This window comes from Pithys albifrons, chromosome 16, assembly GCF_047495875.1.
Source record: "Pithys albifrons albifrons isolate INPA30051 chromosome 16, PitAlb_v1, whole genome shotgun sequence".
NCBI classification, from domain to species: Eukaryota; Metazoa; Chordata; class Aves; order Passeriformes; family Thamnophilidae; genus Pithys; species Pithys albifrons.
Window position 1 is genome coordinate 1,897,576 of NC_092473.1, and position 15,856 is coordinate 1,913,431.

The 15,856-nt window shown below is 51.9% G+C and overlaps 1 protein-coding gene across 2 annotated transcripts; it reads left to right on the top strand.

Moving 5' to 3' along the window:
• The first annotated feature begins 704 nt into the window (after positions 1-704).
• C16H8orf33 (chromosome 16 C8orf33 homolog) lies at positions 705-10,120 on the top strand. 2 transcript variants are annotated; one of them, XM_071571452.1, is made up of 7 exons: positions 705-762; positions 2,300-2,387; positions 5,011-5,148; positions 5,327-5,952; positions 7,361-7,448; positions 7,548-7,694; positions 8,528-10,120. In XM_071571452.1, exons 1-7 carry the CDS (start codon positions 745-747, stop codon positions 8,722-8,724), a joined length of 1,302 nt encoding a protein of 433 aa, XP_071427553.1. In that variant the 5' UTR covers positions 705-744; the 3' UTR covers positions 8,725-10,120. The 2 variants fall into 2 exon arrangements, with proteins under 2 accessions (XP_071427553.1, XP_071427554.1); XM_071571453.1 differs by lacking the exons at positions 705-762; positions 2,300-2,387 and adding an exon at positions 2,446-3,811.
• Positions 10,121-15,856: the final 5,736 nt, after the last annotated feature.

The window sequence follows — 15,856 nt, forward strand, 5'->3', positions numbered from 1 at the left end:
GGAATGGCTGGAGCTGTGCCAGGGCAGGGACAGCACCCAGGGAATGGCTGGAGCTGTGTCAGGGCAGGGACAGCACCCAGGGAATGGCTGGAGCTGTGTCAGGGCAGGGACAGCACCCAGGGAATGGCTGGAGCTGTGCCAGGGCAGGGACAGCACCCAGGGAATGGCTGGAGCTGTGTCAGGGCAGGGACAGCACCCAGGGAATGGCTGGAGCTGTGCCAGGGCAGGGACAGCACCCAGGGAATGGCTGGACCTGTGTCAGGGCAGGGACAGCACCCAGGGAATGGCTGGAGCTGTGCCAGGGCAGGGTCAGGTTGGATTTCAGGAAAAGGCTCTTCCCCCAGAGGGTGGTGGGCACTGACCAGGCTCCCCAGGGCAGTGGGCACAGCCCCAAGGCTGCCAGAGCTCCAGGAGCGTTTGGATGATGCTCTGGGGCACAGGGTGTGACTGTAGGGGCTGGGCCTGTGCAGGGTTGAGGGTTGGACCGGATGGTCCTGTGGGTCCCTTCCAGCTTGCCACACTCTGCGATTCCCGGGGCAGCAGCGGCCCGGCAGCACACACGGGTGTCCCACAGGGCCCCGCGGGGGCTCCGGGCAGCGGGACAGACCCCAGTGGAACTACCTGCCCCTCCTACCCCTCCGGGCCGGGGCCGCTCCCTCCGGCCGGGCCGGGCGGGCCCACACGAGGCCCTGCCCCGGAGGTGGGCGGTGCGACCGGGCCGCTTCCTGCGCGGCATGGAGGGACATGGAGCGGCGTGGAGAGGTACTGAGGGGCATGGAGTGGCAGGGAGTGGTATTGAGCGGCAGGGAGCGGCACGAAGCGGTATTGAGAGGCTCGGAGCGACGCGGAAGGCCATGGAGCGGCTGAGGGCCCCGCGCCTCCCGAAGGCCCTCCCGGGGGCAGCACCGGGGCCTGCCCGGTCCGTCCTGGCTCCTCACCCTCAGCCTCCCTTCCTGCTCCCTCCTCACCCTCAGCCTCCCTTCCTGCTCCCTCCTCACCCTCAGCATCCCTTCCTGCTCCCTCCTCACCCTCAGCATCCCTTCCTGCTCCCTCCTCACCCTCAGCATCCCCTCCCTGCTCCCTCCTCACCCTCAGCATCCCCTCCTGCCCTGCTCCCTCCTCACCCTCAGCATCCCCTCCCCTCTCCCTCCTCACCCTCAGCATCCCCTCCCTGCTCCCTCCTCACCCTCAGCATCCCCTCCTGCCCTGCTCCCTCCTCACCCTCAGCATCCCCTCCCCTCTCCCTCCTCACCCTCAGCATCCCCTTCCTGCTCCCTCCTCACCCTCAGCCTCCCTTCCTGCTCCCTCCTCACCCTCAGCATCCCTTCCTGCTCCCTCCTCACCCTCAGCATCCCTTCCTGCTCCCTTCTCACCCTCAGCATCCCCTCCCTGCTCCCTCCTCACCCTCAGCATCTCCTCCTGCCCTGCTCCCTCCTCACCCTCAGCATCCCCTCCCCTCTCCCTCCTCACCCTCAGCATCCCCTTCCTGCTCCCTCCTCACCCTCAGCCTCCCTTCCTGCTCCCTCCTCACCCTCAGCCTCCCTTCCTGCTCCCTCCTCAGCATCCCTTCCTGCTCCCTCCTCACCCTCAGCATCCCCTCTCTGGTCCCTCCTTCCCCCTCAGCATCCCCTCCCTGCTCCCTCCTCACCCTCAGCACCCCTTCCTGCCCTGCTCCCTTCTCCCCCTCAGCATCCACTCCCCTCTCCCTCCTCACCCTCAGCATCCCCTCCCTGCTCCCTCCTCACCCTCAGCATCCCCTCCCTGCCCCTGCCCTGTCCCCAGTGAGACACAACGGGAGACTTCCACCCTCTCAGCAGGAGGAGGCAGGGTGGAAACACAGCCCAGGGTGTGCCAGGGCTGGTGTTCAGCCTAAAGGCAAATGCTGTGAGTTGCCAAGGCCGTGCTAAAGGGGAATTTCTTCCTCTGGAGACATTATGCCATAATGAGCTTCAGGAAAAAGGAGGAATTTGGAGGGGCCTTTAAAAAGGGGCAGGAGGGGAAAAAAAGGCAAAAAGTCTGGGAAGTGCTGGCTTGCCACGAGTAGGGGTTCCTGCCAGTAAGAGTTTGTTGCTGGTCATTGCAGAGGGCTGGTTTGATGTTCTCCAGGCAGGACAGGTGTCCCTGTGCTGTGCTGGTTTGGGGTGTAAAATAAGTTACACAGCCCACCTCCAGTGCACAGCCAGGTCTGATCTCCTGTGAGAGGGGACAGGGCTTCAGGACACTCTGGTGTGCAATCAGTTTGGGGGTGAGAGATTTGTGCTGCTTTTAAACATTCTGCTTTCCCTACCCCATGTCCAAGGCTCCCCAGGGTGTGTTCCAGGAGGAGCTGCAGTGGTGCATCTCTCAGCTGGAGGCAGATCTCCACCTCATCCCACCTCCAAAACCAGGTACTTTCCTCTTTCCCAGCCCACACATCCCATATTCCAGCCTTGGGTCTGATTTAGCAGATCTGGACATTTTTCTGTTTCTTCTCTCTCTTCTGTTCACTGTTGTTTTGTTATTTGGGATTTATTCTAAACACAAAGCAACTTAAAGCATTAACCTTTAAGGACTGTCTGTCTGCAAGCAGCTTTATCTTTCATTCCTGTTTTCTGTATTCTTTCTTATTTTCCTGTCTAATGGCTTGTTTGGTCCTGCTACAGCTCTGCCTTTCTTTTCCTTCTTAAGCAAATACTGTGCTGTGTCTGGCCCTTAAATACCAGCAGGTTTATTTTGGTGAAGCTCGTTCCAGGGAGAAATTACATGGAAGATAAAATCCTATTAAATGCTTTTCATAAGGTCACAGTTTGATCTCATCAGTCCAGCTTGTAAAGCAGTGCAGACACATGTCCTGCTCCTGCTCCTGGCCACTACTAAAGCTGTAGAGGAGGGGTGTGAACCCTCTGTAAGGTGCCCAGGGAGTGTTTCAGGGGCACCTGAACATGTATCAGTAACTAATGTGTGCCCACACAAGGTACTTGAGCATCAGGCTCTGGGATGAATTATGGCTGGGGGAGCTGGGATTGGTCAGCCTGGGAGAAGAGAAGGCTCTGGAGAGATCCGAGAGCCCTTTCCAATGTCTAAAGGGGCTCCAAGAGAGCTGGAGAGGACTTTGGAGACAGGTCTGGAGGGACAGGACAAGGGGGAATGGATTCCCACTGCCAGAGGGCAGGGTTAGATGGGATATTGGAAAGGAATTCTTGGCTATGAGGGTGGGCAGGCCCTGGCACAGGTTGGGCAGAGAAGCTGTGGCTGCCCCACCTCTGGAAGTGTCCAAGGCCAGGCTGGATGGGGCTTGGAGCAACCTGGGCTGGTGGGAGGTGTCCCTGCCCATGGCAGGGTCTGTATGAACTTTAAAGTCCCATTCAACCCAAACTATTCTATGATCAGACCATTTTGTTACAGCTGTGTCCTGGGCTGGTTCCTGGTGCTGAATCACAGACTTCAGACCATTCTGAGCTGGAAGGGACCCACAAGGATCATCGAGTCCAACTCTTCAGTCAATGGCCCACACAGGGGATTGAACCCATGACCTTGGCATTATTAGAGCCAAGTTTGAACCAACTGAGCTGGTCTCAGTGATCTGGCTCAGCAGGTCCTGGAGAGGAGGCAGCAGCCAAGGCAGCAGAAACAGTGGCCTGGCCAGAAAAGAGCCCCTTTGCACAGTAGCTGAGCCAGGAGAGCAGGGCAGGCCTGCTGGTGGTCCCCAGGCTCTGCCTGGAGTCCCAGTTCCTGGAGAGGTCTGCAGTGAGGAGGCAGATCCAGGCTCTAGCCAGGAATTTGGGGTCTGGATCAATGAGTTTTGTGGCTGCTTGAGATCCTTGGCTCACAGGTGAGGGAGGTGGCCCCCCTGGAGCTCTGCTTTGTGAGCCTGCAGGCCTGGACTGCAGCCAGCCCAGCCCCTTGAAACAGGGGGACACATGTGCTTGAGACCCTGAGACTCACGTACTGTGAGGAGACGTCCCACTTGTGTCCCACCATGTCCTGGGGGGCATCAGGTCCAGCATTGCTGGCTGAGTGAGGGAGGGGATTGTCCTGCTCTGCTCTGCTCTGCTCTGCTCTGCTCTGCTCTGCTCTGGGGCAGCCTCACCTCCAGTGCTGGGTGCAGTTTTGGGTGCCACAATGTAAAAAAGATCTAACGCTATTAGAAAGCATCCAAAGGAGGGACACGAGGGTGGTGAAAGGTCTGAAGAGGTCTGAGCTCCAGCCACAGCAGGAGCTGCTGAGGGCACTTGGCTTGTTCAGTTGGAGGAGACTGAGGTCAGACCTCCACAGGGTCTGTGGCTTCCTCAGGAGGGGCAGCTCCAATCTCTGTTCTGTGTGACCAGTGACAGGACCCAAGGGAATGGCTGGAGCTGTGTCAGGGCAGGATTAGGCTGGATATTAGGGAAAGGTTCTTCCCCCAGAGGGTGGTTGGACACGGCAGCCTGGAGAGGTGGGATGTGTCCATTCCATAGCACTAGTGCAGTACATCAGGCTGTTCTGTGGCTTGAAATCAGTGAGACAAATGCTTAGGGTTCCCAAACTGAGGTCTTGGGGGCCACTGGCACAGAACAATTGTGCTTTTGAGAGAATTTGCTCTGACACAAAAAATTTTGATTCCTCTTGTGGTCAGGCTGGTTTTAATAAGAGTCAAGCAAGAGTCCTGCTTTTCAGGATGTGCTCTCTACTCAAGATTTTTTCCAGAGAAGAGACACAGAGCTGGGCTCTGGGATTTGTCTTTGCCTTGAGGGGAGATTTGCTGAGCCTGTGTAACTTCTGTGCCATTAGCAGTGCACTTACTGCAGTATAAGATTCTGACTGTATGTAATAAGCAGATTTTTTTCCTCCCTCTAAGAACATTTCACAGTATTTCAGCTTCCAGAAGCACTTGGAGTTCCCTTTCAACCGAGTGCCAGTTGTGGATTAGTCAGAGGTTGTATGAGCACAGACCACATTCAGAGAAGACTCAGTCATCAGCATCCCACAGTGGGGGTTTTGAGGCCCAGCATAACCTGTTTCTTGTCTCTCTTGCTGTTTTCCCGAGTGCAGCAGAGGAGACCCAGCACATTCTCAGGGTCCTGCGCTCCCCTGAGACTCCTCTTGCAAAGAAGCAACGAGTGATGAGTGATGTGTTTGGGGATTACCATCTCAGGATGGCTGAGGGTCAGGAGAGCGTGGAGAAAGCAGGTGAGCTTGAGCTGTCCCTCAGGGCATGGTGAGATTTGATTCTTTTCTGTACATTTCTTAGGCTGCAATTTTTGATTGAGTCACCTCTGTGGGCTTTGCCTTGCAGAGGGAGCTGCAGTGGCACCCCCATGGTGGAAACTGGTGTATTGACAGAAACAATACTCTTTTTCTTCTCTAGGCATGGAACCCAGTGTTGTGGCAGTGCAGCCAAGCAGTGGGCAGAGTGCAGATGGTGTGGGGCAGTCTGACCCAAGCCCTGAGGCAAAGCCAGAGCTGTTCACATCATCTGGCAGCAGCTTCCGATTTGACTTCACGCTTTCCGAGACCGACCCGGGAGCAGCCCCTGGTGATGGCAGAGCTGAGCAGGAGAGCTGGAATGGAGCCTTGAGCTTTGCTGCCTCTGGACAAGAACCCACGTTTGCTTTCAACTTTGCCATCCCAGATAAAGACTGTCCTCAGCCTCAGGTACTTCCTTCAAGCCAACATACAGAGCATACACTGCCTGCTGAACCAGCGGCCTTGCAGGAGCCTGGGGGGACTCAAACCACAAAGAGTGCACCCAACAAGGATAGAGAACCTGTCAGAGCAAAGATCCCCCAACCAGAGACTGCTCCTGCAGATGAGGCAGTGACAGAGAAATCAGCAGGAGATGGAGCTGCCCAGAAGAAGAAAAAGAAGAAGAAACAAAAAACACCCGTCAGTAAAAAGGAGACAGAAGAAACTCAGACCAGCAGGAAGGCAAAGGCAGAAGCAAAGAGCTATCAAAATACAGATGCTTCCCAACAAGCTGAGAAGGCCTCTCAGGTAGTTAAATATTGATGGGACCCCATAATTTATAAACCCCTAAGCTAAAGAGGCACTTTATCTCTTTGCACAGATGAACAATTAACATACTGCCTTGAGATGAAAGCCAAAGAGCCAGCATTGCTGCTCACTGCTCCCAGCAGCTGTTTGCTTTCCCTGCTCCACAGCTGAGGAACCTGACTAGTGCAGTGGGAGTTAGTGCTCCTTCAGACTTGGGCTGAAACATTTCATGCTTAGGCTTGTGACAGCTCATCCTGGGGAGCTGAATGCCATGTTTTCTTAAGAAAATGTAAATAAGAAATGCAGGTAACTGCCCTCAGTCAGTGCCAAGCTGGTGCCTGTGGGTGCTGAACCAGGCCCTGCACCTGTTCCCAGGCAGGATGAATTGTTCACACAGTGCATGTGGCAAAGCCAAGCCACAGAGCTGGTGTAGCCAAAGGTCTGGGGCAAAGCTTAAGGTGTTTCCCAAAAGGTTTCCAGTGTAGGGCATGGCCCACAAATCCACTGAAGTTGCAGGTTATGTGTCAACACACCATTAAGGCACACCCTGAGGTTTTCTGTTCTGCTGAGGGTTCAGGTCTTCATTTTATGTTATTTCTCAGCACTGGTGTAGGTATTGTTAACAAACAGTGCCAGCTGAGCAATACTGGAATTGAACAAACCCTTTCTTTGGAAAGAAAGGAAATTGCACTGTGTTCTCCTGCCTCTGGAACATTATACAATAAACACTGCTGAGTACAGGAGAGATAGGAGGATTTGAAGGTGAGGTAAAGCCCTCCCAGTCCTTTAGAAGGAGGATGTTGTAGGTGAAAGGAGACAGTGTGAGGGCTGTTGTGTTTACATGTACATAACAGTTAGGAATTGCTGCAGTCCCAGTGTCCCTGTGTCCCTGTCCCAGTGCTGAGGTAGCCAGCTGGCTCTGCTCAATGGGACTTGGCTTCCTCCATCTCCATGGTCTTCAGCTTCCTTCTCCTCCTGCATTTCTGGTTTAGAAGCACACAGGAGCTGAGAAAAAAGACTCAGCTTCTGACTTTGTCCATTGTTTCTTTTTTTGATTTTATGCAGGTTTGGGGATAGGGTTTTTTTGTGGGTAGTGCTTCTTTCTCCCATCTTTTTGACAGCTTCTTTCAGAGGAAAGGCACTGAACAGCTTTCCAGAAAATATCCTCTAAATGGCAGCCACATATTAAGTCCATCAAATAGGGACAATGAGTTGCAGCTAAACATTCGTGCTGTGCTTTTAGTTTATCCAGTGAAAAACATTAGAGGGAAGATGTCATGGAGTCTGTAAACTGATCACCACAATATGGTGTTGGGAACAGCCCTGACTTTATCTTGGGTAGCAACTGCTGCTTTAATTTTTGGGTGACTTGTTTCCTCTTGCTCCCTGTGCCCCATGTTGATGGCAGTCAGATGAGCAGCTGCGGAAGGAGCTGGACTGGTGTGTGCAACAGCTGGAACTTGGCTTGAAGACACAGAAACCCACTCCAAAGCAGGGTAGGCATTCAAGTCAAGGAGAGCTCTGTCCTGTGGGCAGGGCTGGCAGGAATGCAGGGGCAGAGCCTTAACCTGGGTGTTGTTTCTCCTCTGCTGCAGCTGAGGAGGCTCTCCGGGCCATCAGGACACTGCGCAGTGACAAAGCTGCTCTGGTGAAGAAGCGTCAGCTCATGAGAGCCATGTTTGGAGACTACAGGAGGAAGATGCAGGAGGAGCTGTGCAGAGAGCTGAAGCTCATGGAAACAGGTGGGGGAACTTCTCTTGGTGAGGAGAAGGAGAAGAAAGGGATTCCCTCCTGCCCTGCCTGTTGCTGTGCAGAGTGGGGTGTAATAGGGTGGGTTCTACAATTGCTGGAAAAAAAATGAGGCTGAGCACCACAGAGAGTTTGAAAAAAAAAAGCCCCAGTATTTAAAAGTCCCAGTATTTTTATTAACAAGAGTAACCAAACAGCAAGAACCCAAAGAGAAGAGAGAAAGAGGGAGACTAAAAACAGTAAGCCCAAACATGCAAGCACTCCAGTCACCAAAGAGTTACTCACATAAGCTTGTCCCACCAACTCCAGACACTCCCCCAAAGGCAGGGGCTACATCTTCCAAGCATTGGCAGACAGCAGGCATCCCTGCTGGGGTTTTTTGGGGAAAGAACTACCAACACAAAGAACATGAGCTCTCTCACCTTTTTTACTGAGCCCCCTGGAGGTGTCTGCCTGGGGGGATGAGGCCTCTGCCCCACCCCGGGAAGAAGTCACAGACTCTGCTGCTGCTCTCACTCACTTTTTCTCTCTTTCTCTCTTTTCCTCTTTGCTCCCTCTCCCCACTACCTCTCTCCTCCCAGGGCAGTCCATCCAATAGGAGAGACTCAAGTAACTGTAGTTTATGCAACGTCTCTCTTCAAGGATGAAATTTTCACTTTATCAGCTTTTGTTCCCTAGAACTTGGCAGGAAAAGGATAAATCTTTTCACAGGTGGCAATGGCAAAACCACAGACCAAAATGTCAACAATTGTAATTCCTGATACATGTGGCCTCACTGTGTGAGATGACCAAACATCCCTCATGGCTCTTTTCTCCCACCTTCAAGCTGCCAGGTCTGCCAGGATCGTGGAGGTGCCAGGAAGCGTCTGCAGGAAGCATGGCCAGTTCATCCGGAAGAGCTCGGGAGCCTGCAGGGAAAGCCAAGGCTCAGAGGGATCCCCTTCAGAGCCACCCAGGACACTCTACAGAGGCCTATTCAATGACACACCTTCCAAAGAAGAATTTCGCTTTAATTTCTTCTAGGAAAGCCTCTTAGACTAAAACTGTGGCATAAAACCCCTGGGCCAGATCTCCTGTAAACTGCAGAGTGATGCAGACATGCTGTGCAGTAGGACATGAATCTTTGGATCCTGTTCCAGAGTGCCTTATCTGGAGGTTTCAGCCAGATCTGCCTTACACCATGTGACCCCAAGGCTCAGCCTGCATGGTGCTCCTCTGTGCTCACACTGTAGAGAGGCACCTTTGAAAGGGTCAGCAGTGCAGGGATCTGGTTTTCTTCCTGTAGAATTGACATGAACTGTAAAATCTGACTTTTATACCACGAGATTTTCCCATTCTCCTGTTGATTTTAAATAGAGCAGAGCTTTCCCAGCAGCTGAGGTGGCCATGCATACAGAGGGGAGTGAAGAACCTGCTTCAGTGAAGATCCAGGAGAGGATATTTGGATGCTTCCACTCCCTGAGTGTGTGAATGCAGCTTCTGGCACCCAGCAGACACCAGCAGTGTGTCATCACTGCCATGGAGGGAGTGGAGCTCGGGGTGTGGGGGTGGAGTGACTGAGAACCATTTCTGCTGATTCACCTCTTTCAGTAACAGGTACAGGCTTAGAATAAAACTGCAAACTGATTTATTCCAGCCTGGGGATGTCAGGTCAGTTGTTTCCAGACAGGGAAAGGTTTCTGTTGCTGAAAGAGGGTTCTGGCCAGCTGGGAAGGGCGTACAGTCAGTTCTTAAATAAAGTTTACTTTGTAAGTAATCCAGTTACAACCACCAGTGACTCAGAGGTAAAATGCCAACCTTGGGTGGTGGTAAAATGAACTGTCAGCCCAAAGATTCCCTTCCACTTGATTTGTATTAAAGTTTGACATTTTGAATGTGTGTCTCCAGTGTTTCCATATTGCTTCAATCACTGAAGCACCTCCTACACTGGTGCAGAAAATCCTCCCCACCAAGCCTGGAGAAGCTGAAGGAAGAGAAGTGCTGTAAAAGGCTGTGTGGTGTCAGGTGTCCCTGGGGAGCAGTGCTGGCCTCCCTTTTATAGTCCAGCCAGCCTGTGTGAGAAGTGAGGAATGGGAGAGTGGGCAGATTCCAGGGAGTGCTGAGAGCAGCTGAGAGGTGGTGGAAAACACTGACTGGCAAAGACTTTAAAAAACCTGATGTTGGCTCAAAAAAATTCATGTTGTTACTGATGGAGGCAGTTGCATCCGAGAATGGGTTTTTTTTATTTTAAATATTTTAAAAGAATATTTTAAAGAGTTCCTGTCTGGGCATAAGGAGAAACTGAACCTGGGTAACATCTATGACAGGGAAAAATACACAGAGATCACTTTGTGTCTTCTCGAAGTCAGTGGGGGAAAACTGGAGATCAGGGTTGGCACATTATTGTTTTATTTGCCACAGAGCACAGCTTTGACTGTATGGAACAACCTAATACAGTTTTTTTTTAGTTTTGATTTCCATAATTTTATATTAAACATTCAAAAGCTGAGCCTTTGTCAAACTTTTGGAGTTTTCATGCCATTTACTGAGATTGAGGAGCATCTTGTACGTGACCTTGGAACTAGAGCTATTTGTTTTCCTGGCTGGTTATGCAGCAGTTATCTGGGAAATGGTTATTATTTTTGTCCTTTTTCGTGTCTCAGGTAAAGCTAAAGCTGCTAAAATGTTCTAAAATCCTTGCTGTGGAAGTCTGCAGGAGTATTCTGGGAAGCCTTTTACATAATTGCCTCCTGCTTATGCTGTTCGTTGGGCATTCACAATGGGAATAAAGAAAGCAGTGAGGTGTGTGTTTGGTGTAACCTGATCCAGCAGTTTATCTTCAGATAAAAGGAGGTCAGAGAAAAATACATCCTGATATGAGAACAGCTCCTGTGTATTTCCAAGGCCTGGATAATGCTGACCTGCAAAGGCAGCCCACATTCTTTTTCCTGTGCTTTGTGAGGTCTTACAATATATGTGTATATGGGAAGGCAAATGTTCATTGATGTGACTCCTCATATCCCTGAGTGTCAGTTCCACAAGTCACCCATGGGGATCTTGGACAAGCAATTTGCCTTTCTCTGTCCATTCCCTGTTTTCATACTCAAGGTGATGCCTCCTGAGTTTCTGACAGATGTGCCCAAGTTTCTTCCTTAGTGATTGTGTGTTGAAGAGCCAACACTGTGGTGTTGTGCATCTGAACCTGCAGCAGTCTGTGCTTGACTTTGAAGCTTTGCAATGCTTGAAGTATCTCTGCTGTGCTAGATTTGTTTGAAAGGAAACAGGCAATGTCATTAGGAGTTAGGAAGTGCTGTGGGCTGCTCCATCCATCCTTCCATCCATCCATCCATCCATCCATCCATCCCTCCCTCCCTCCCTCCCTCCATCCCTCCCTCCCTCCCTCCCTCCCTCCCTCCATCCCTCCCTCCCTCCCTCCCTCCATCCATCCCTCCCTCCATCCATCCCTCCATCCATCCCTCCCTCCATCTCTCCCTCCCTCCCTCCCTCCCTCCCTCCCTCCCTCCCTCCCTCCCTCCCTCCCTCCCTCCCTCCCTCCCTCCCTCCATCTCTCCCTCCATCCCTCCATCCATCTCTCCATCCATCTCTCCATCCATCTCTCCATCCATCCATCCATCCATCCATCCATCCATCCATCCATCCATCCATCCATCTCTCCCTCCATCCATCCATCCATCCATCCATCCATCCATCCATCCATCCATCCATCTCTCCCTCCCTCCATCCATCCATCCCTCCCTCCCTCCCTCCCTCCCTCCCTCCCTCCATCCATCCATCCATCCATCCATCCATCCATCCATCCGTCCATCCCTCTTTCCCCTTCAGAAGAGCCACAGTGCAGTCTTAGTGACATTTTTGTGAATTGTGTTTTCCCATTTTAGCACTCCCTTTAGGATTTCAGTGCTGATTAGTGTTTCAGTGATCTCTTTTATTGCAGCAGTGGCAGATTTGGGTCAGGGCTTTGCTCTGCCAGTGACTGTAGTACCTGTGGCTGAGGTTTGGTCCATTCCCCGGGGCATTAATGTTGTGCAGCAGTGAGGGAGAAGGGACATTCCCTTCTGCCCGGACATCTCTGTCCCACTGTTGTTGCTTTAAGGAAATGTAGCTCAGTTTTGATAGAAAACAGCTCAGTTCTGACCTGCCTGTCTCTGCATCCTTTCCTCAGCTTTGTGCCTGGCATTGGAGTTTGGTGCCAGCGGTGTGACTGGATTTGGGATGCTGGATGTCTTTGGTGACTGCTCCCCTAAATGTAGGGCAGCAGTGCCAGGCCCAGGATTCAGGCAGCAAACAGGAGATTCCAGCAGGGCTGTGACGTCGGGAATGAGTTGAGGACAAGGCAGAAGGGAATGTGAAGTACCACAGTGCCTCTAGAGCCAAACTTGCTTCATAGCATCGATCCTGAGAGACTAAAGGATCAGCTTCCAAAGTGAGTAATGGGATAAAGGAACGCTGTAACCTGGCTCAGGCCGTTCCCTGTAGTAAAGCAGGGGAAAGGTCTCACTTTTGGGAACAAAGTGAAGAATTTTGGGGTTATTTCTGTGGCACGGTGAGACCAGGAATGTTCCCACACAGGCAGCAGAAACCTGGGTGTGATCTCTGCTGCTTTTGGGCTTGGCACCCTCCTCTGTAAACAGATCCCCCAAGCAAAGGGTAGGAAAAGCAATCCTGTTCCAGACAGACCCTGCCTCCAGTTGGAGAGAGCAGGGGCTGGCCAGCCTCCCCCTGCCATCCCTGCTGGCACTTTGGCCGGTAGCCTGGATGCTGGGCAGGATCAGTACATTTGTCCAGCCCCTTCTCCTGGGCTGGGTCAGTTGAAATGTATCCATTGGTCCTTGGGCTGCCCATCTTTGAGTAGTTGGGGGCAGAGTTACCAAGGAGCAGCCCACAAAGGATCTTTAAGGGATCCCCACAAAGTTCAGCTGGAATTACCTCCAGAGTCCCAGCAGGCAGTTCTAGGAGGACTCCCTCTCCAAGACCACCAAAGACAGAAGTCAACAAACTGGTCCTACTGAACCTGTCACTCAGGTGACTGATACTACCTTGTCTCACTTAGATCTTTAGGAGTGCTGAGGGTGGACTGTGGACTCAGCACCTAATAACCCCCAAAGGATAAAATATTATCTTCATTTGGGGAGAGAAACCCCAACCCTAACCTGTCTTTCCTTTGAAATAGAAAGAAGAAAAGCTTGGTACTTCAAGCAAGGCAACAACTGGAACACTGTAACAGAAGGCTGAAGAGTGAGGAGCACTGAACCTGCAGCTCCATAGCAAAAAAAGAGGAGATGCTGCTACTTTAAGATCACATGAAGCCGTGACAGATGACCTGGTATCTTCCTGCTGCCTGACTCTTTTTTTGCTGCTCAGTTTGTGCTGCTTTTCATGTTTAGAACTGCAGAAGGTTTGTAAGACACACTGCTTTAGAAAATCCAGCTGTGACAGCCGCTCCCACAGTGGGTTGGTTACTGGCACCAGTGGGCACTGCCAGCTGGGCAGTGCTGGCCACTGGCTGGGTTTGGGCCATTTGACTCCCTCCCTGTGAGTGCATCACCAGGCACAACCAGCTCCTGATACCTCACCACCAAGATGGAAGAAATCTGGGCTGTGTATCTCTGCCTGATCTTGATGATCATCGTGCTTGTTCTGATGAAGCAAAACCCACATGTGGAAGAGGCCAGGAAGGACAGGGAAAGCAAACCCACCCCAGCATCCCCTTCCTTTTACCCCAGTAATGCTGGCAAACAACTGGAGTACACTCAGGAAGAGCTGGATAAATGTCTGGAGAGGCTAAACCAAGTCTTGTTTGACACAAAAGCCAGGGAAGGGGGTGACCACCATGAGCAGAAGTCCCACCATCACAGAAATGCCCATGTTGTGTCAGAAACTGAGGAGCACTCGGAAAAGGAGGAAAGACACTCTCAGCATCTGTCAGGCTGCACAAAAGTCCAGGTATGAGCCTTAGAAAGACTGTCAGACTCAGCCAGACTTAGAGGTAGTGAATCCTGATGATTGCATGAACTTGGATGGGGAAGAGGTGGGGGGAAGTCTTGCTGTTTTGGAGGTAATACAGTCCTGGTTTTGCACTGTTTATTTCAACATTAAGCAGTCATCCAGAGACAGCTCTCTGTGACAGCTGTGGTATGTATGTTACCTATGAAAGATGTAAATGTTGGCATTGGCATCTCTGCATCTGTGTGTCTGTTATGTAAATTATTCCTTCCTATAGAAATAGGCATCATTTTTCACTTCAAGAAATGATTGTGCAGCTCTTCAGCTGTTACAAGTCTCCCACTTTCTCCACATCCAGCAGCATTTTGCCAGTTTGCCCAGCGAAGGGTCTGGCCCAGGAGGGTACAGGAGCTCTGCAGACTCCTATCTAGATATCACTGCTTGGTGCTGAGCCATGGGAAATACTTCTGGAATTTTATTTCTGTGCATGATGATCATGCACAGTGTACTATGTGAACATGAAAGTTACCATTGACAACCTGCAAAAATTCCCTTGCCTTGGCCAAGGCCCTTTTTTGGGGGCTGAAATGATGCAGACCTTTATATTTTTATCATTAACCTCATTGCAATACATCAGATTTTGCCCTTGAGTTGACAGCTCTCATGGCAGCTCTGCAAGGCTGTGTCACTTCATGCTGGCAGCTGTTTGTGTTCTTCATTCCTGGGACATGGACCTCCCAGTGCCACGTCCTGGCTCCGGGTGGGAGCTCATGGACATCCCAGTGCCACGTCCTGGCTCCTGGTGGGAGCTCATGGACATCCCAGTGCCACGTCCTGGCTCCAGGTGGGAGCTCATGGACCTCTCAGTGCCACATTCTGGCTCCGGGTGGGAGCTCATGGACATCCCAATGCCACGTCCTGGCTCCGGGTGGGAACTCATGGACATCCCAGTGCCACATTCTGGCTCCGGGTGGGAGCTCATGGACATCCCAATGCCACGTCCTGGCTCTGGGTGGGAACTCATGGACATCCCAGTGCCACGTCCTGGCTCCAGGTGGGAGCTCCAGCACGAGGGGAGGAGACCCAAGTCACTAATGGTGCCCTGCCCAAGAACCAGAAGAGATTCCTTGGTGAGGAGGGCACTGCTGTGAACAACCTTTGCAGTGAGCCAGGGCATTGTAACTGCTGAATTCTTCTGGAGCTGCCTGAGCTGTCTGAGGGAATCATTTCAGGCAGGTGAAGGCAGAGGGGCAAAATGTGACACTTGTTCAGAGCACATGGGTGGGAGGAGTAATTCAAGTTTACTTAGTACCTGCAGTTTATTTAGTGGCCAATTTCATTTACTGCAGATCAAACAGTAGCAATGAATTTTCACTAAGGAGATGAATCATGTTGCACAACAGCAGTGTTGGCTTATTTTTCTGCTGTGGTTGATGGTGGCTGTGTGGCAGAATGCAGACTGGGGAGAAAAGGTGCAGTGGTCACTGTTTTTACACAGTTTAATTTAATGATTGTTACCTTCAGGGAACTTGCTCACCAGTGTGCCCAGGTGGCCAAGAAGGCCAATGGGATCCTGGCTTGGATCCAAACTAGCGTGGCCAGCAGGCCCAGGGCAGTGACCCTTCCCCTGGACTCTGCCCTGGGGAGGCCACACCTTGAGTGTTGTGTTCAGTTCTGGGCCCCTCAGTTGAGGAAAGAGATTGAGGGGCTGGAGCAGGGCCAGAGAAGAGCAACGAGGCTGGAGAAGGGACTGGATGTGGCTCTGAGTGTCCTCTTAAACACCTCCAGGGATAGAGAATCCACCATGTCTTAATCCAACCCCACTGTGATCACCAGCCCGGGGCACTCTGTGCCATGGGCTGGTGATCACAGTAGGGTTGAATCAAGGTTTGGACTTGATGATCTCGGAGGTTTCTTCCAATCCAACTGAGAAGGGAAGAGCAACGAGGCTGGAGAAGGGACTGGAGCACAAGTGCTGTGGGGAGAGGCTGAGGGAGCTGGGGGTGTTCAGCCTGGAGAAGAGGAGGCTCAGAGGTGACCTCAGCACTGTCTGGAACTGCCTGAAGGGAAGTTCTGGCCAGGTGGGGGTTGGTCTCTTCTCCCAGGCACTCAGCAATAGGACAAGGGGGCACGATGGGCTCAAGCTCTGCCAGGGGAAATTGAAGTTGGAGAGCAGAAAAAACTTTTTTGCAGAGAGAGTGCTCAGGGATTG

Bases quoted from the DNA above. Each gene is read 5' to 3' on its own strand.
- C16H8orf33 (XM_071571452.1), top strand. The intron at 5,149-5,326 runs GTGAGCTTGAGC...TTTCTTCTCTAG, and splicing joins GGAGAGCGTGGAGAAAGCAG to GCATGGAACCCAGTGTTGTG. The intron at 7,449-7,547 runs GTAGGCATTCAA...CCTCTGCTGCAG, and splicing joins GAAACCCACTCCAAAGCAGG to CTGAGGAGGCTCTCCGGGCC.